General features: G+C 40.9%; 3 protein-coding genes across 5 annotated transcripts in view; 2 read left to right on the forward strand and 1 right to left on the reverse strand.

Annotated features, from left to right (window-relative positions):
- LOC138014528 (myotrophin-like) overlaps window positions 1-20,747 on the forward strand; it is a 463,943-nt gene that overhangs the window by 223,417 nt on the left and 219,779 nt on the right. The gene's annotated exons all lie outside the window — the stretch shown is intronic.
- Window positions 1-20,747, forward strand: part of LOC138014512 (low-density lipoprotein receptor-related protein 6-like) — a 43,310-nt gene that overhangs the window by 20,740 nt on the left and 1,823 nt on the right. For all 3 annotated transcript variants that reach the window (XM_068861599.1, XM_068861598.1, XM_068861600.1), the window contains exons 3-18: window positions 253-665; window positions 2,165-2,293; window positions 2,923-3,123; window positions 3,711-3,906; window positions 4,113-4,504; window positions 6,778-6,903; window positions 7,161-7,551; window positions 8,165-8,544; window positions 15,249-15,377; window positions 15,800-16,202; window positions 17,130-17,314; window positions 17,765-17,968; window positions 19,018-19,137; window positions 19,290-19,409; window positions 19,605-19,721; window positions 20,562-20,699. In XM_068861599.1, coding sequence (XP_068717700.1) covers window positions 253-665; window positions 2,165-2,293; window positions 2,923-3,123; window positions 3,711-3,906; window positions 4,113-4,504; window positions 6,778-6,903; window positions 7,161-7,551; window positions 8,165-8,544; window positions 15,249-15,377; window positions 15,800-16,202; window positions 17,130-17,314; window positions 17,765-17,968; window positions 19,018-19,137; window positions 19,290-19,409; window positions 19,605-19,721; window positions 20,562-20,699 — 3,644 coding nt within the window. The remainder of the gene's footprint in view (window positions 1-252; window positions 666-2,164; window positions 2,294-2,922; window positions 3,124-3,710; window positions 3,907-4,112; window positions 4,505-6,777; window positions 6,904-7,160; window positions 7,552-8,164; window positions 8,545-15,248; window positions 15,378-15,799; window positions 16,203-17,129; window positions 17,315-17,764; window positions 17,969-19,017; window positions 19,138-19,289; window positions 19,410-19,604; window positions 19,722-20,561; window positions 20,700-20,747) is intronic.
- On the reverse strand, window positions 10,321-13,316 carry LOC138014519 (uncharacterized). The gene has a single exon (XM_068861609.1). It carries the CDS (start codon window positions 12,979-12,981, stop codon window positions 10,372-10,374), a length of 2,610 nt encoding a protein of 869 aa, XP_068717710.1. The 5' UTR covers window positions 12,982-13,316; the 3' UTR covers window positions 10,321-10,371.

Genomic DNA, 20,747 nt, shown 5'->3' on the forward strand with positions numbered 1-20,747 from the left:
CCAGAGTAGTAGAAAATTTCATGCCTAATGATAATCAGCAGCTGGCCTGTCGTTTGCCGTTTGCTGTTTGACGCTAACGCGTGATTCTCAATTTCTATTTTTTCAGTAATACGTGCAACCGAAGAGATTCTTGAGCCATAAGACTCGTTTCCTTCGTCTACAAAATTCGTCCTATAGATACATCGTACTCAGTCAGCTGTAAGTGTTCTTTTTGTCAGCAAAACTAAACCTTTTTTGATTTCTGTATTGCAGGTTCATGTTTTGGACTGATTGGGGAAAAGAGCCTAAAATAGAGCGCGCAGAAATGGACGCTTCAAATCGTCAGTCAATTATCCAACAAGACATTTATTGGCCCAATGGGCTGACAATAGACTACAGCGCTCAGAAAATATATTGGACAGATGCCAAATTACTTTATATAGATAAGGCAAATTATGATGGCTCAGGCCGTGAGAAAGTATTTAAATCTCCTTCACAATGTTCTTTGGGTCATCCATATGATTTGACGTTGTACGGTAATAAAATATATTGGACAGATTGGAAGACAAGAGGGATTCACTCCTCAAACAAGAATATTGGAATGCGGTGCCAAATGATTTCATCAAATGCATATCCTCATATGGGTATTCGGGCATTTGAATCGAAAAGACAGCAACCTAGACCTGGTAAGTTTGTTGTATAAATAGCCAGACAACAGAAATCACAGATCCACTCGAGGTGTTCGATTCCTTCTCTCTCTATATCCAACCAGGAAAAGTTACCAGAGAATTTTCCATTTGGTCTCAGTGTTGTACACAACACTACAATTAGTAAGATATTGGAAATACAGCTGAATTTGACACGGCTCAACGAAGTCCATTATCTTTCAAGATTCCAGATATGTATGACAGGAAAGACCCAATTACGCAACTTTTCCAGACGGGTTTTCACGGGTAAGATTAAATGAGGAAAGAGCAGCCAATGCAATGATAAAAATGATAACTCGCTTAAGAGGGGTAGCTCTTAACAACCAATCCGTTGCAATAGACCCCTTCAAACAGTCATTTCTCGGATTCCTTTAACTCTTCAGTTATCCTTTTTTGCCAAATGTGTTCTATCTAAGGGCCGATTTACACGGTACGACTTTGTCGCATGCGACAACGGCTTACTACAGGCCCACGACATGATTTACGATTGTTGTGTACGTCAGAAAAAATGTCGTAGCATTTTAAAACATGTTTTAAAACGCTGCGACAATCGTAAGTCATGTCGTAGGCCTGTCGTGAGCTTGTCGCATGCGACAAAATCGTATCGTGTAAATCGGCCCTAACATACCTTTGTATGATTCGACTCACAACCATATTTGGTCAATCACGTGACCAAACAGAAAATGCCTAAAAACTCAGCGATTTAACTATGTTGTTCTCATTTTTTAATGCAACAGTATGAGAAAATTCTAACACAAAATCTGTAGCATGGATTTTAAAAGAAATTATTTCACAAAACATTATGACGTCATAAGGTCCTTCTTTGACACACTTTCCAAAATATCAGTTCCATTTTTTGTCCAAATAGAAATTCCATGCTACAGTTTACGAAAATAGATGGGACGGTTCCCATCCGTTTAAAAAACCGCCTCTTCCTTTCGTTTCCTGGGGGCTTTTACCTGTTTTTCACTGAAACGCACGGCAGAAGACTGGGACTAGTTGCGCATGCGCCTTCTGTTTGAAGTGTTGACAGATTTCCATTGAAAAAGTTATTTCATAGAACCATCCATCCAACCTTTTTGTAAGGGTCTTTTACTAAAAGCTTCTTCAGCAACCATTGTCTTTCTGTGGTTAAATGCCGCCCCCCTTAAGCTACCTGGTTTGGTGGCTTAAATTTAATTAGAATTCTATTGAAATTTGGCGAATTGCTTAACTTTAAGTGAGTTGGGAAAGGAACTGTTTTCGCGGATTTTCGGTTGTTAGTCGCTAAGTGACCTGAAAAACCGCGCGTGAAAACATGGCCAATTATGTATCCAGTACAAATCTCCCGTGGTTAAGATTCTTTGTTTATAGTATCACCTGGGACAAAACGTTTTATTTCCCAAAGGGTATGAATTGGATGCAACATTGAGTTAACCGATTAGGTCTATTGCAATAATTTACACTGTAACTCCACTGCTTGTTTACTTCTTTTACAGGTAAAAATCCTTGCAATTCGACCACTAATGGAGGATGCAGTCATTTGTGTTTGTTGAATACCAATGGTCGTTCCTGCGCATGTCCCACTGGTGTTAGGCTTATGATAGATCAAATGACATGTGAGCAAGGTAAAAGTCAGTTTTTTTAAACTCATTTGGTACAGTGTATTCCGGCTCTCTCAAGGCAAGGCCTAAAGCTGTCGTCAGGGAACTAAGTTCCCTATGAAGTAAAAACTATCTTGTTCTAATATAATAGATTATCATTTTCTGATTTTAAATGCGTAGGTTTAAGACAGTAAAGGTGAGGAGCAAGGATGGCACAATCGGTTAGTGCGCGGCCTACGATTACATGCATTTAGAAATCACTGGCGATCCTTGCAATCTGATTGGCTCTCAGTAGAGCGCTTTATTCACGAATCGCACAAGAATCGCACTATTTATTGCTCTAAATAACTCCTTTTCCACGGCCAATGAGAAAGGAATACTAAAACAAAACAACCAATTAGATATCAAGGCTTGCTTAAAGTAACCAATCAAATTGCAGGAAAATGAAAGACAAAGAAAGGCAAGTTTTGTTCCCCCAACTTTGCTGTGCACTCGTTCGATTTTACACTTATATTAGACCAAATTGCACTCCACTCAGTTCAATTACCGTCATTGTTAATAGTTAAAATTTGCTGTTTTACCTGAGGTAACTGGGTTATCAGCATCGTTAGTGTTTTCTAAATTGACTTCATTAATGCTTCTCTAATTTACAGGTCCAGTTAACTTTCTCTTATTGGCAAGGAAAGAGGATATCAGGCTTATCTCACTGGATACACCCCATTTTACTGACATTGTTGTTCCAGTTTTTGGAATCAGACATGCAGTTGCTATTGACTTTGACCCTATCGACAAATTCATTTATTGGAGTGATGATGAGAATCTTGAAATTAAGAGATCCAGAGTGGATGGCACAGGTATGGATATGGACTATTTGTAACGAGGCCACCAGGCTCCGTAAGTTTTTTTTAACTCTTGGGGTCAAACAAAGAACACGGGCAGCCCATATAATGCATGTCACACTAGTGAAAAATGGTCCCTCTCACCACTCCCCTCTGGACCCCCAGTTTTCAATTCTTAGTGGTCCTATTTATAAAAGTGTGTGCGCAAAATATTTTGTCAAAGTGGCAGGCATTGCAAAAATTTGCATTTAGTAACCATTTGCAAGAAATCCATTTGTAGAGGAGCTCCGTCTCCAGGCCTGGCAACTCTTTTACGATCGCACCTAACCATAGGGTTGGGTCACGGAATGGGGACTTTGGACTTTGAACTTCGGACTACGGAATTGATCAGAATGTTGACCAAGATATTGTAACTAAAAAATCACTGAATTACTGCAATCGGCTGAAACTCCTTCGAACAAAGTGTAGGCTACCCGTAGCCTCTTGTTCCTTCTGAATGCAAAGTGTACCCCCAAAGGTGTACATTGTTAAGTATACAAAACACCTAAAAAGAAGTTCCTTTTACTTTTTACCTTTAAAACAAATTGTTTTCTTGGTTTCAGATGTAGAGGTTGTCATAGCTTCGCAAATCAAACGTCCTGATGGAATTGCTGTTGATTGGGTGGCACGCAATTTGTACTGGACTGACACTGGTACTGATCGAATTGAAGTCAGTCGATTAAATGGAACAGCAAGAAAAGTTCTCATCAGCGAAAATTTGGATGAACCAAGAGCGATTGCTTTGGATCCATCTCATGGGTGAGCATTTGATTACAGATAGTGCTGTGATGTTTTTGAGAGGGAAATAAGACAAAAGGCAAAAAGTAAGGCACTTGTAGCCGAAAAATAAGTGCCTCATCTCCATTTGAATACTACCGGCAATAGATATTGGTTTTGGTTGGTACAGTAAATCATGGCAAATGCACAATCAAGTGAAGAGCGTATTTAATTTTTCTTTGTGTCAGCTACATGTATTGGACTGACTGGGGAAAGAATCCAAAGATAGAAAGAGCAGGACTTGATGGAAGCCATCGCATTACCTTGGTGAACAGCTCCATAGCATGGGCAAATGGGATTGCCATTGATTTCCATGAGCAAAAGATTTATTGGGCAGATGCTAAATACGACAAAATTGAGGTTATGAATATGGATGGGAGCAATCGAAGACCATTGTTGAATAAAAATTTTCCACACGTGTTTGGTTTTACTTCTAATGGTGATAAGCTATATTGGACAGACTGGAGAAAAAGGAACATAGAAAGTGTCAATAAACACACTGGAAAGGACAGAAAAATCCTCATTAAAAAACTACCGGATTTGATGGGATTAAAAGCAGTCAACCTCAGCCTTGATCTTGGTGAGTTCGCTTGATTTTCATCAGTTACACGTATCCAAACAGGTAATTAACAATTGTGATTAGCACCGCTTGTTGGATATGGGACTGGTTAGTAACCAATCGTTGGCTATTTACCATCTGTCATACATTATATAGAATTACTCAACAGAATATCGTGCTTCTGATTGCTTAATGACGAATGCATAAATAGGTTATAGGGTGCAATACGGAAGTTGCTATGGAAAACAAGGGATGGAGTGATTTTGTTGAGTATATAATAAATAAAAAATCCTATGAACTTGATCGCGCATTTCGTGATTTATGGTCACTCTTGAGGTTTTGAAAGTTCTCAAATTGCACTCTCCTACGGATCGCGCTATTTTCAGAACTTTCAAAACATGACTCGTGCCCATAAATCCCGAAATGCACTTGGGCTCAAACAATTTCCTATGCATATCCAACGCGCGCTCATGGAATAATTTTTCATTAAATTTTCATTAAATTATGAATGCTTGGACACTTGAAAATTAAAGCCAATTTCATTAATTTTATTAATCAATTTCCATATTAAGTAATACGGTACATGAGTTCATATATCATATCATATCATATCATATCATATCATATATCTTTATTTACCCTCGGATTTTTAGAGTAGCTTGGTGTAGCTAACTTCTCCGAGCATTTACCCTCCCAACCACGATACATCACAAAAGACAGACCACAACACCGGGAACTACATGCCCTACCCTTTGCGACAAGTGTGTGGGTTTTTTTACGTCCCACAGGATTATGAACATTGAAGGGTTGTGAGACGGGACCTCCGGAGTTGAAATCACGACCTCCCGCGTGACAGCCCGGTGTTCAACCAACTGAGCCACCGGTGATAGTTGATAACCGAGAATGAGCGAACCAATCAGAAAGCTAGAAACGCAATATCCGAGGTCGAAAATTTAATCAGGAATTATTGGCTGGGGCTCAATTATGCAGATAGAGGATTAACTGTGACTGGATGAGGGTTGAGGGTAATTTGAAGATCGACTTTATGAGGATTCAATTAATTTTCAGGATGTTGCTATCCAACAGATAGCACTCTCCGAGGTCAACATAACTTTCACAACATAAGTTGCACAAATTTCATAACAGATTTATTCCGATAGAGCTCTAAGAATGGCAATTTGCATTTTAAAAGAGTTGGCAGTTACAATTCTGTGGCTCGGTGTGACACTTACCGTCAAATATTTTCCGTGAGTGGTCCATCAACCTCATTCTTAGATGCGATGTGGAGTTTACTGAAAAAAGCTGAGGCGCTGTTTTGTCGGCTAGTTTCCTCGCAGCCTTAGGTCGAGAAAAGTGCAGCTTCTGTGGACGCAATCTTATAATTTAAAATCCTACGGTTTCAGGGCATTTTCCGTGTATGCCACTCAGCTTTGGAATGCCCTTCCACAGGAGCTAAGAGTGTGCGATTCTGTAGGTAGTTTTAAGAAATCCCTGAAGACTTTTCTTTTCCAAAAGGCTTATTGTTGAGTAAAAATATACTAACTATGAACGTATGCCAGAGATTGGTCACATTTTTTTGTGAGATTTTATTTAAGTTATATTATATTTTTTAAAGCCAATTTTCAATTTTTTTTTTTATCGATGTGAAGCGCCTGTGGACTCTTGAGGAATAAGTCTGCTTACGAGCCAAGTGGCTCATTAGGCCGAAGCTTATCCCGGTTTCAGTAGCATGAAGCGACTGGGAGTATTTCTACTCCCCCCTGGATGGGATGCCAGTCCATCGCAGGGTTACCTACCCCCAGCATTTTTGCCGGTACCCATTTATACACCTGGGTGGAGAGAGGCACCGTGAGAGTAAAGGGATAAGCACTATATAAATTAATTGTTATTATTATTAGTTAGAATTATGTTACTAGCTGGAATGAATAATAACTATTAATAAGAATTATAATTATGTGATATGATCCCTTTTCCCAACAAGCTGGACTTTTGGTATTACCCACAACGTTCTTCATCTCCTTTTGACAAACAGTTAGGTCACGCGTCTTCCTTGCTGCCTTCTGTTTTTTGTTTAGTCCATGGGTCGTACCTAACATTTCATGATATCGTTGAGTTTCATCGACTAATATCGGTTTTTTTGCATAAGTCAACACCCGATACAATTTCAAGAAGTCAGTTTTTGGGTCTTGAATATTAAGTTGTAATACTATAAGACCGGGCAATTAAAAAAACCAGGACATCTCAGGAACCTGCTTCTCTGAGGTTAATAAAATGATGAAAATGTTCCTTTATAGGTTCGAACCCCTGTCAGCAAGATAATGGAGGATGCAGTCATTTGTGCCTGTACAGTCCAACAGGAGTCAATTGCGAGTGTCCCGATGGAATGGAACTGATGCTTGCAGACAAGAAGAGTTGTATTTGTAAGTTATTACCATAGTTAATTTTTCCTTGAATCTGGAGACCACATTCTGTGGGTGACAAGTGCAGTGGATGTGTGGGGATTGTACTTCTTGGTCTGCCGTTTGGATAAAGGTGCAAACAACACTCTCGCTTTCTTAATACGATACTCTTGGTTTTTTTCTGGAATCAAGCTTATAAAATCGGCCTCTGCACAATAATTGGATTGAAGTGTTGCTTTTTTAACCAGTGCTTTATCTTTTCTTTTAATGATTCGCAGTGCCGGAAGCATTTCTATTGTTCTCCAGTCAAGAGAATATAAGAAGAATCTCCTTGGATACCAACAACGGAGCAGTGATTCCTTTGGTGAGTGTGAAAGATGCGCGTGCATTGGACTTCAACGTTGATGAGATGCAAGTTTACTGGACGGATGGGGGCCAAAAGACAATAAGCAGAGCCTTCCTTAATGGCAGCCACATAGAACCGATAATTGAAGTAGACTTGTCATTTCCGGATGGTCTGGCTGTGGACTGGATCGCTAAGAACCTGTATTGGACGGACGCAAGCAATCACCGAATAGAAGTGTCTCGTTTGGATGGGCAACACAGAAAAATCTTGATTTGGAAGGATGTATGGGAACCACATGAACTGGTGCTTGATCCGGTCTCAGGGTAAAATTCTGCTTTTCAAATTAAACCGATAGAAACAAGGAACGATTGGTAGCCGACATTCTGGTTAAGGAACCTTTTCCCACTCCAATGCATGCTTTCTTCCACATTAGTATATCCATAAACGTTTAATTTGTACGTTAACTTGCCAGGGGAAGGTGTCTGTTTGCAGCCCGCATGGCACTTCTGTGTCATGTAACAGAGACCCCTTGCGGTTCCCTGCTGGAAATTAAGGACGGAGAGTGAGCGATCGGGCAAGGTGAAACTGTAAAATTCCGCGCGATCGAAACCAGTACCAGTAAGGGAAAATTGCTTGTTTTGGTTCTGACGTGTTTTGGTTGCCCTATCAGTATTCAAATTATAGGGCGAGCACGACATCTCACTGTTATTTAAGATAGTAGGTACTGGGAAATTTGAAGATGGAATTTTTTTTCTAACACGAATACTTTTTTAGAAAAACTTTGAAACCATTTTGATTACCATTTAAATTTCTTGCGCAAGAGTGGAGATTTAAAAATGGTCAATTGCACCTGACTGTCTTCACGGGATTCGATTTTTCTCACACCTGGACTGAAATATAAAACGCTTTTGAGGGTTAACGTGCACTTTTTTGCAGACGTATGTACTGGGTGAACGGTGGAAGAAAGCCAACTATAGAAATAGCTGACTTAGATGGATCAAACAGACGCACTTTATTCAAAAACCCAACTCCTCCTGCTGGCTTAACAATCGACTCTACGACCGGATTAATCTTCTGGGCCGATCAAGAAAGGAGGGTGATTGAGTGTGCAAACTTAAATGGAACAAATAGGCGAATTGTCGTGTCAGGGCTGCCAAAGACATTTGCATTGACACAGTTCGAGGATTATATCTTTTACGCTGACTCGTCAACAATTTACCGAGCTAATAAAACGAATGGAATGGGTCAGACGCGAATTGAGAGCAATATTAACAATATTATGGACATCCTTGTATTTCACAGCAGTAGACAGGAAGGTATGTAAAGATTTTTGTACATAAATATTTTGTCCATCCGTAGTATCCCTTATGGCTAGTTTTCACTGAATCCCAGTCATCCAACGTGCGCACTCATGAAATAATTGTTAAGTATTTGTGAAGCATGCCAATTATCAAGAGCTTAGAGTTTGAAGCAGATTTGGTACTAGAATTGTGTGAGATGGTCCCCAATACAATACTTTTTGTGGTGGCAGTGGGTATTTTGGATTTAGCGAAAATATTTACATGGTAGCACTGTTGGCGCAGTATTGAGAGCACTCGCCTCCCACCGATGTGACACAGGTTCGATTCTCGGAAATGACGCCATAAGACTAAGTGGGTTGAGTTTTTGTTGGCTCTCTAGTCTACTTCGAGGGTTTTTCTCCGGGTTCTCTGGTCTTGCTCCTTCAGCAAAAACCAGCTTGCAGCAGCTAATTCCAGCTGGCTGTAAGCTGTGCTCCAAGGTCATAAAACCACTTTCATAAATGGCGATCACTTTTACATTCTTTTGTCTTCATGTTAATTAGACCTACTGCTCTCATTTTGAAGTAAAAATTCTTTTTAAGGGCCCACAGACGGATTTTTCGAGCGTTGCTAAGGAAGTGAAATGTTAGTTCCGCTAACTGACGTTATCATATCGTGAGCTGACAAGAAACCCCACTCTCAAGCAAAAGTCACCACACAAACTGTTGTTTCCATCGAAGGTTTTTCCTCGCCCTTCCATACGCTCGTTCTCAGATCAACTGCACATGCGTAAACGAACTGACTTCCGGTTTGAGAAAAAAGCTAAATTTCCGGCGGTTTTAAATTGAATTAATTTTTTTTTTACATGGCACGTTTCATCCCCAAATACAGAATATAGCTAAGCATTGATTTTTTAAAATCATCTTTTTTGAGAAAGTTATGGGTATTTCAGTATCGTTTTTTCAAAATAAAAAGAAAACCATGCTTGGCTGGATGCAAAAACGAATACAAATTATCAAACCATCGATTAAATACCCAAATTGCGTAGCACGGAGACAAATTTAGAGTTTTCTTTTATTGGTCACGTGACTATGGGCGTGGTATGATGACGTCATATTTAGGGTCATTGTCTTACAAAAGTTGGAAACTGACCAAAATAATGCCAAATTCTCTCAAATTAGTTAACCATTACATCCTTAGCAAAGCACCCCAAAAAATACGTCAGTGGGCCCTTAAATTTGCTCGTCGTAGCGAGGCTAGTAAGGCATATTAGCATTAAAACAAAAGAATATTTTAATTATCCGTCATTATGAAAGAGGTCTATAGAGCGTTTTCACATGACGTCACGGCGGCCATGTTGGCGTTCCAAAACAAACGAATGGCGGCCATGATGGTTTACCAAACTAATCCTCCGGGAATTGAATTCTATTTTTTGTGCAAATACTTTCTTTTGTTTTGGTAATCCAATATGGCTGCTGGTCACGTGAGTGAGAACGCTCTATACATGGTTGTAACATGATAGCGGCTGCCAGAGGCGCAATAGTATGCCTTCTGTTCGAACTGGGTCCTTGCTGTACCTTGCGACGACGGCTAGCGAGACAGTATTATTATTATTATTTTATTTTATTATTATTATTATATTTACAAACATTAAAATATCTCCAAAAGGTAAGAACTATAAATTTACAAGCAATTAAGTATTTCTCTGTTTTAAAACTTCAAAAAAAGAAAATAATAATAATAATAATAATAATAACAAACTTTATTGAGCACTCTTTCATACAAACTTGAATCTCATATGTATCTGGTAAAAATAAATAATAATAATAATGATAATGATAAAACTCAAATTAAATTAAAAATTTAAATGCCGGCGGTGGCGACATTAATCCGGCAATCGTCAAGAGAGTCTCCTATATTCCGGAAAGGTACTCGGGACCCTCTTACGCACGCATGTACTGATCTTAAGAGTTCAAATGAGATGACAGTTCTGAGCCAATTAATGACGTTGTTATAGGGCTCACCGTCCTTCTGTACTAACTTGTCTGCTAAGTGCTTAAGAAATCGTTGGCACTCATTTCCCATCCCACCGTTCGTTCCGAAAACCAAGGGTGTAAAGGATCCCATCTCGACCTCAAGCACTCGTTGCTGATATTTCCGCTTTTTCTCCTCTTCTTGGTCTTTAAAGACTTCGGATGTCGGCTTGCTCTGGTTACATTTGGAGTTAACATGCGTGACCCTGACGTCGAAAAATGCTGTAACTCCTCTAGACCAGAAATCTCCCGCCTTGATGTCTAAACGTGCCTCTGAGCTGGTAACTGCGCTTCTAAGATGCATCCGTTCGTTGTCAAGAGGTAAGAGGCGTGGCTCCGCCTCCACATTCTTACAAACTTTGGTGATGAATGATGTCAGTAGGTTTCGTACACCATCATGCCTTTGTGCCACAAACCCTCCTTTTTTACAAGAGAGGGCGTGGCCAACATTGAATCTATCCCCACAAACGCACTGGGCTGGTAGGTCGGTGAGAGGCAAGTTGTAACGTAGCCGCAGAGAGTCTCTGAATTCTTGCTTGTTAAGAGCTAGACCTTGATCTTTGAGGGGGATCGCGTTAAGCCAAGAGCTGGCCCCTTTGTCTCTTGCTTGATTGGCCAATCGAAGAAGATCAGGGGAGAGGGTGGAGTCAATCGACTCCATTTTTGCCTTTTCCCTTTCGGCCTTTAGCGCCTGGTGGTGACGTTTCAGCTCCTCTACGGAATTTTCGCCTGTTATCATGATGGTACTCTGAGTTGTTATGGAGTCTACATGTGCGGCTGTGATTGATGCTGATGCGGTAAACTGTTGTGGTGCTTCCGATCTCAGATCCGGCACGCCTAGTCCCCCTTGGGCCGTTGTCAAGGTAGCGAGTTGGCGCACTTCGTCGGGAAGGGGCTCTGTCTGGCCAAAGAATGTTGGAAGTAGTAGATCGTCGATTACCTCCTGGACTGGGTCGATATAGTCCTCAAATGACTCAATTGTGCGAAGAAAATAAGTAAACTTGGACTTGAACCCCTTCGTAAAAGCGATATACGCTGCGTGGGGCTGATTCTTAGCAATTTCTGATAGTGTTTCAAGTTCCCCTTTCCATGCACGCACTTTCTCCTTACAATACATATCCTTGTATTCTTGTGATCCAATGACCGCTCCTAGATGACGTTGACCCTCAATAGTGATATTAACTTCATCACCGAATACTCTCGCTGCTTCTGCGGCAGCTTCCTCTGACTTTACTATAAGCCAACTCTTTGACCCATTCACAAGGTAACCGAACTTCTCTCCTTCCTGACTCAACAGCTTGTACCAATCGTAAAGCGATGTGATTACTCCACCGCCTGCCGAATCATCCGCGAGCCATGCTTGTTTAACCCCCGGGCAGTGTGCTCTCAAATAATAAATCATCATTGATGTATTAACCGAGTACCAAGCCATAGCAAGGGGGTCGCCCTGTGTTGTCCCCTCCTGTGAGAGTATTTCACCTCCTCCACAGATGAAAAGTCTAGATGGGCTTCTGTAGGTGTTTATTATATAAAGCGCCATTTCCTTGCATAAAATCTGAATGTTGTGCAAAGCTACAGATCTGTTCATTTGGTTAAATGCATTACTTGCATCGATCAACAGTACTCCATCTGACCCCTCCTCATCGAAAACCTGGCTCATGGCGTGTATCGCGGCCTCTGCCCCTGCGCTGTGGCCTGCACAAACTTGTAGGGGCCCCGCAGCATCCTTGATATCCTCTTTAAGGAACACGGACACAGTTTTACCTATTATCCGTCTCAAAACCTCTCCGACACCGATTGGACGAATTCCCGGATCTTTGTCGAGCGGTATAAGCCTGCATGATGTATATGCCTCCAACAAAGACGGGTGGTACGACTTTGTGAGTAGTTGTCTTGTAAATATGGCTAGCTCTTCCCTTGACATTTTCCCTTCGTTCTTAAAATTCTTTGAGCATAAGATCCGTTTGTAAATTTCGGAATCCATTCCTGATGGTCCCGCGGAGCCTTTGGTTCTACTGGCTGACTTAAAAATCATTTCCTCATCTATGAGGTCAAACACACCTGGTGGGATAGAGTTGATCGGGCCATGTAACAGGCTCTCCTCTGCAATCTCAGCGGCTTCTGGATGTTTGTCTTTTAGTCCTTGCAGGACTGCAGGTGATAGATCGAGCAAACCTGATGAACTCTCATTCTCCAAGAGTTTTAAAGCTGCTGACAGTTTTCCTTGCATAACAAGCTTTGCGAAAACCTTAGAAAGATCTTCCACTGTTCTTGCCTTCTTCGAACTCTTAAACTTTCTCTGGATAAATCTCACTTCGCTGAGCAACTGGCTAAGATCTCCTTGCCTCCAGAGTGTTAAACGGCGCTTTAATGCTGCGCTATGCTCTTTACTTTTAGAAGTTGCGGAAGGCTTTTGCAGGATCAGGGTTGGAAGTGCCATGAAGGCCTTTAAAGCGATTGAGTTCAGGTCGGAATTGACATTGAATTGCCTGATCCAAAAAGCCAGTTCTTCGACGAAACTCTTCCCGGCTCGGCCAGACGGTAGATTAAAGATGTTTCTCCTGTAGTGGACAATTTCATCATAGATAGCATTTATTGAATTGCAGAAGCTTTCGTGGCTGATATCGCCCCATTTTTTGTTCTTAATTTCAGAGGGAAACACCTCGTAGTCGGGCAGGTTTGGCTTTATTTTGTTTTGATCTGGTAATTCGCTGGATGGTCCCGTGGGGGGTTGTTGGTTGCAATCGCGTGACTGATCGATTAGTAGGCTATGCAAATTCGATTGAGCTGAATTAGCATTTTCAACTTGGCGAAGACTTTGATTTCTTTGTGAGCCATCTTGAATATTATTTCCTTCGAGTACCAACTCTCTCTTGGCCGGCTCGCTCTCAGACCTGCTGCAGCCATCGGTTGAATCGTTGCATCTAAAAGTATTATTGGCGCTTGCTTTCTCAAGTCTAGCGGCTTGCGTTGTTAAATTGTGGCTTTTAAAACCAAGGTGTGCGTAGCCTTTCGCCTCCCATAACTCAGTCATTACTTCAATATAACCTTTCTTTCTTCCACCACTATTAAGAGGCGCATGGTTCGACGAAACCAGACTCTGTGCAGTTTTTTTACATTCGAGGAGGTCCTCATTCATTTGGTCTGTCCATTTCCTTCGAGCCATCATATTTTTTGGGGAGCTATTCCTTACACGTCCACCATGTCCACGTCCATCCATCCCATTTTAATTATTATTATTATTATTATTATTATTATTATTATTATTATTATTATTACTTATTAAAAATTGCACCGTAACCAGGATGAGACATGTTGTGAATCTGAAAGACGTTCTCTGGTTAAAAATTGGTTAAAAATTATAAGCTTTCGGCTATCTATCTATAGCCTTTAACGAATGAAATATAAGAAGCACGAATTAAAATATATACGAAAAGGGGTGTAAAAAATTCGATGCGGGTGAGAACTAAAATATGAATAAGAATGATCTAGAAAAAATTACAATAAAATAGAGTATTGTCTCGGTAACGGTTTAGAATTATTGTCCGCGTTAACAGTTTTAGCGGTATGCCAGGATTCCAAGGTTTTTCTAACACGGTAGTTGCCTTTGTCAATCACGCATGCATTATTAAAGTCAATAGAGTGGTCATTCTTCCATGCATGGCTGGCAATGTTTGACCCTTTCGCGAAATTTTTTAGGTTTCTTTGATGTTCTTTTTTCCGCGTTAAAAAGCATCTTCCAGTTTCGCCAATGTAACTCCACGGACAGTCCGAGCACGGAATTTTGTAAACAACATTGCATTGTTGGTCCAAGGGCTGTCTTGTTTTTGGGGATGGGAATTCTTGCTGAAGGGTTTTAAGTGGTTTGGTGACGACTCGAATTTCATGTTTGCGTAATAATCTCATGAGGGGCTCTGTCAAGCCGCTAATATATGGAAGGCACGCAAATCCATGGGGTGTATTCTGTGGGTCAACCCAACTAAAGAACATTGCTACCAATTCTTCTGGTGATGGTACAGTTGGTGATGGTGGCTTCTTTCTATTTTTGGAAATATAAGAGATGACTGAGGACGGGTAGCCATTGGCTTTTAGTGCATCTGTGACATAGTTGGTCTCGCGTGATTTTCCTTCGTTAGTGCTTGGGAGATTAGACGCACGGAATAACAAAGTAGAGGCTGTGCTGATTTTGTGTTTTCTCTCATGATGTGAGGAGAAGTCTAGATATCTATCAGTGTGGGTTGGTTTTCGATAAACGTCAATGACAGCAACACCATTTTTCTTGACACTAAGGTGTAAGGTGTTCTCACCCGCATCGAATTTTTTACACCCCTTTTCGTATATATTTTAATTCGTGCTTCTTATATTTCATTCGTTAAAGGCTATAGATAGATAGCCGAAAGCTTATAATTTTTAACCAATTTTTAACCAGAGAACGTCTTTCAGATTCACAATTATTACTTATTGTTCATCATTTCGAGCAGAATTTTTTAAGCATTTACGAGAATTGCCGATTTGTTGTCTTGTTTATTAATTGTTCTAGCCAGTGCCTGAAAGAAACCCTCGATAAGAACAGTGTATGTGCGTGTTAGCTCTTAATACTACATCTACTCTTGCGTAGTGCTGCAAGTGACGTCTTTACCATTATGCTACTGTAGGTTCCCATGGGTTCTCAACGTTTTTCTTGTAACACCTCTCCTCATGTTTCAGGCTGGAATCCTTGCGCCGCTGACAACAATGGATGTAGCCATCTTTGCTTCGCCAAACCTGATAGCACAAGAGTGTGTTCCTGTCCCACGCACTATCAGTTATTAGATACGGACAACCAAACTTGCGAAGGTAAACTAAACTTTTAAAGGACCTTAAAGGCATCCATGCCTATCGTTTTAACAAATTGCAGAGGTTATAACTTTGACAAATCGCAGAAGCGGACAAGCATTAGTCAATCAATAGGTGGTGCAGGCTCCCAGCAGCAAACGCACAAAATATTCGGATGCGAAGTCCTCAAGTGGTTTCGTTTTTTCCTCTTATTATTCTTAATTTCCGAAGTTTGAAGGACAGGACAATTTTGTTTCTTTTATCCCATGGTTCGTTGTGTGTAAGTTATTTCCCTGGCATTTGATTTACGTGGGGGTACATCGTTTGTTATTTCGATTACTTCGTCATTCTAAGATTCGAAAAGTCAAGCTTTGCTCTACCAGTCTTTTACAGGGTTACTGAAAATGTGCCTTACGTATGTTAATTATTGTTCTCTTTTTCAGCTCCAAGTGTCTTTATGTTGCTCAGCACCAAAACCACCATTCGTCGAATCTTGATTGACTCTGTTGACAAGCTCGAGGTGGTTTTGCCTGTGCGCGATTTAGAAAATGTCCTCTCCATCGATTATGACATCAACAGCCACTTAGTTTTCTGGATCGATGGCGGAACCACCAAATCAATCAAATGCGCTTATCAAAATGGAACCAATGTCAAGACCCTCAAGATAAACAGCGGTGCATCACCGTTTGATCTCGCCATCGACCCCTACGGACAGCAGCTCTATTGGACAGACAGTGTCTTCAATAGCATCAACGTTTACAGTTTGAGGCACAAAACTAATATGGGTGCGGTTTTCAAGAAGGATGATGTGTATCCACGTTCCATAGAGCTTTATCCTGAGAAGGGGTAAGTCTCGCGCCATGCACGGGTACAATTGTTAAGAGAGCACTAAAATAAAAAGCGGCAGTTTATACCAACAGTTTGAGCATTTTAAAAAGTATCTTGGCTCGTCAGGTTTATGCCAGATGTGGTAGGGCGTTAACGAGCATAATGCAAACGAAAAGGACTGGAGAGAAATTCAGGAAAGCATAGTCGCCGAGCTGTAACATTTATCGCAGAAGATTAACCCTTGTGTTTTCTTCGAGGCAACTGCTTGTCACAAGACTGTGAAAATCGTCTTGTTGTATTTTATTTCTCGATTCTTAATTTTCGCTCGTTAACTGTAGTTAACAGGCAAGGAATGGGATGTCGTTTTCGGTTAATATCAATTAGTATGAACACACAGGTGATTATACAAAATCGCCGCTCTCATTGGCTCGATATCTCGGATTATCAGCCGATTATCACCTCGATAGACAAAATGGCCGCCAGTAGTCGTTTTGCCACTGTAAATGAAGATGATTTCGCGTTGAAATGTTTGTTTTTTTTCTCTTTTTTAAAATAATCACATCTGTATTTATACTAAAACAATTATTCGCCGAAGGCGAAGTGATTATCGGTGAATATTCACCTCGACTTTGTCACGGTGAAAATGCACCGATAATCACTTCGCCTTCGGCGAATAATTGTCAAATAGTCGTTTTCCGGGAACGCGAAGTTTAATCTCTGTCTATTTTTAAGTCTGTGCCTGGGTAACTTGATGTATGGATGATCTCATTTTTTTATGAACACGTTCTGAGAGCGATTTTGATTTGATATGCGTTGATTTGCTGATTTCAATTTACAGTGTTCCCGATTAGTGCTCCAGCGCTAGAAGACTGGACACTTCAATAAAGGATAAAAATTGTATCTTGTTGCCATCACTAAATGTAATATCTACATTACACATTGCAGGGATATGTATTTCACAGATGAGAATCCCCAAAAGAAATCGATTATGCGAGCAACGATGGAAGGTACGCATGATATGCTGCTTTTCAGTGCCGATTCCCCTGGCGATCTGGCTGTCGATAAACAAGAACAAAAGCTGTTTTGGACAGACACTGGACTGAAGAAAATTGAGTTTGGTGATCTTAATGGTATGTTTAACGATTGTCATTGAAATCTTGTTTAAAACTATTCTCGAAACGAAAGTTAAGCAGACTGAGGGGGTGTGCGAATGTTACAAAAGTTATTTGTCGACATGGAAGTCGGTTTTTATAAACGCCAGCCATTTTCATGACGCCATATCATATAAACTCATCAGAGAGCAAAAGGATGGCTAATGGCGCCTCAAGCGGAGTGCAACTTTATCTTCTCGAGTTCGTTCGTCCCAACTGTCAATACCGACGTCTCCGAAATGCGCCTTCGTTTGAATTTTATCTTTAAAAGCTCTAACCGGAATTCACACTTACTGAGGCCGTATTGTGCTGCCACCATCTCTTGGGAATAATTATTTTACAGGTTTGAGTGGGGAGGGGGGAGGGGGGAGGGGGTATTAACAATAACTTAAATGGCACATTACACGGAGTTTTCCTTTTTTTCATAAGGAATGACCCGCAGCACACTGGTGGAAATGAATGTTTTAAGTCCCGTAGGCCTCGTGGTTTACGGAAACTATGTGTACTGGATTGATAAGGCGTCTCGCGACATCATGAAAATCAAGAAAAATGATCGATCGGGCCGAACCCAAGTACAGGCCGCAGTGAACGACTTGTCTGACATCGCCATTGTTGACACATTGAAGACCACAGGTAGGACAGGGGTCCACCCATTTTGCTACCCTTGTCAAACTTGATTTAAAGTAAAACTAAAGTAAAGCAAAGTAAAGCAACCATATTTAACGTCGATAACTCGTAACAGTAATTCAACTGACAAACCTGAGGTCGACGGTGCGCTCATTTTACTCCCTCCTCGCCATCAGTGCTCGTTTTACAGGTATTTAAAGCTACTTAAGCTACACAGAACGGTAAGAAGTCGAAACAAGGATGTGAGATCCGGGAGTCGAACTCAGGACCTCTTGCACCAAGGCCGCGCACTAACCGACTGTGCCATCCTCATCCTCATTTGCGTTAATTATTGATATCAGTTTACAGTGTCCCCAATTAGTGCTCCAGCGCTAGAACGACTAGACACTGAAATAAAGTTCCTTTCCTTTTCTTTGTATATGATAATGCAGGGATTTTGTTTTTTCATTTTCTCAATTGCTGCTTTTTAGTCACGTGGTCAGAGGCTATGTTTCTTTGCTTGTTAGGAGAAGAGCTCATTTTTCAAACAGCTGGTTTTGGACTTTCAATATACATTGTAACCTTTCATCATTGTTTAAGGGCATAATAATGGCCACTGTGACGCTATGTGAATGTTGAGCTTCTCAAAAGAGAGAGAATAGTGAGAATAAACAGAATCTGTCGTTTCCCGTTTCCCGTTTGGCGAAAAACGCGATGCAAGATCTCACAAATAGGTGGCTTTTGCGTTACGTCGTTGCCGCCTTGTCGGTATGCGGAAATAAAAGGTCGCACATCAGCTTCTTTTGTTCGTCCACCAGCAATTGTATATCACATTATTGTCAACTTGATTCGAAAGAATCGGCTGCAACCCATCTATGGGCACTGTATTTGTCAAGAATTCACAAAGGCAAATATTTGAAAAATTACGTCTCCAAACATTGGTCACGACGATCCCTTGCCCTGTTTCTTTATATCTCAATTCTTAAGTTTTTTGCAAGCAATTTTTTTTCGTTGGAGACTCGGTTACTGTACGGACACATACAAGTTCATTATACTTCTTGTTTCTTGATTCGCAGATGGCCATCCTTGTAACAAGAAGAACTGCACACATCTTTGTTTGGTTGGAATTGGAGGCCAGGCACAGTGTTCTTGTCCCATCGACATGATTTTGAGTGACGACAACATGATTTGTGGAGGTAGATAACACTCATCTTGTTTGATGCTTTTGCATATACGGGCCGATATTTCGCCATTGCGTATTGTATTTCGAAGCCCCTAAGTAGCGAGGAAACAGAAAAAATGTGTGGCTTATTTTCCAGTTCAACTTTGTTCTGTTTTTTTTTCTTAGCGCGCGAGAAGTGCAAGTCCGATCAGTTTACTTGCTCGAATAGGCGCTGCATAACGCGAAGATGGGTATGCGATGGTTCCAATGACTGCGAAGATGGTTCTGATGAAATGGGCAACTGCAGTAAGTCTGACTCTTTGCATTTTATGTCATTGCTTACCTTGTATGTGTCAAGGTGACATAACAACGTTGGCACATCTGGCATTTACAGATGTGTTATAAACCTCGAGAAGAATGGTAAAGGGGTAATTACACGGTATAGGCACGGCGTACCACATGGATTGGCAGACGTCTCATTTGTCGTTTTTCTTTTGCCAGTGAAATGCGAAGACGGAGAGCACATTTGTGATAATGGCCAATGCGTAAATACGAAGAAGCTGTGTGACTTCAAACTTGACTGTGACGATGGATGGGACGAGAGAGAAGAGAATTGTGGTAATCTGTCCTTTTTGCGCATGTGATTTGTAGAAGCTCTAATCTTTGCCAAACGTGCCATACAGTTACTGTTACTCATCCCCATCTACTTATAAAAGTCGTCCTTTTCCTCCCTCCGCCGACAATGTTACAACAGATTGTCACACAGACTCAACATTGAATTTTCGGTTTGCACTCACGTGATTTGACGGCCATGCTGTTTGTACAAAACAAAAGCAAAATGTCGCTCGCTTTTTGCATAATAATAGAGCCAAATTCCCAAAAGACGTTTTCGCTTTTGTTCCTTAAACCGACATGGCCGCCATAAGGTGAGGTGCAAGCCAAGGATAGAAGAGTGGGGATGTTTTAAAGCGAAAGGCGGCATAAGTAAAAAAGCGCCTTTTAACGAAGATTGAACTTCGCTTAGTTGAGACTGGCTTTTCCCGGCCCGATGCCATGAATATGCCCTTCAAACGTTAATCACCAGAAACCATGATGCACGCACTAATGAAATACCTCTCCCAACAAACGCAAAGTTGCGCACTGTAGCACTTGTTCTACTTCTACTTAACGTTGGCACGCAGTTAAATGTGTTAAGCCGTTTAATTTTCTATTAATTTTCATGAGAATTTGCTACAAGTAACCGGAAGGTTACAGGTCCAAGTCCTTTTGAACAAAAATTGTGCATATAACTGCATTGAACACTTGTTCACTGGATTTTCAATTCACCTTGGAATTATTCTTGTGAAGCGTACCTTGTTTTCAAATGTCCATTTCGTGGGCTTTACATTGGACGTCACTGTTCGGATGTCCTAATGTCTTTATAGTTCCTAACGTACTCGTTGTTTGTTTAATTTTTAGGCAAGCAATGTGCTGCGAACGAGTTCGGATGCGTTAAGAATCATCTTGTTTATAAATGCATTCCAGACGAATGGCTGTGTGATGGCGGTAAAGACTGTTATGAAAATACTGATGAGATTAATTGCCACCATTCCGAAGGTAAGTTGGACTGGCATTCGCATACAAGAGCCAGGTACATTCTCCAAA

Source organism: Montipora capricornis, chromosome 8 (genome assembly GCF_036669925.1).
Source record: "Montipora capricornis isolate CH-2021 chromosome 8, ASM3666992v2, whole genome shotgun sequence".
NCBI classification, from domain to species: domain Eukaryota; kingdom Metazoa; phylum Cnidaria; class Anthozoa; order Scleractinia; family Acroporidae; genus Montipora; species Montipora capricornis.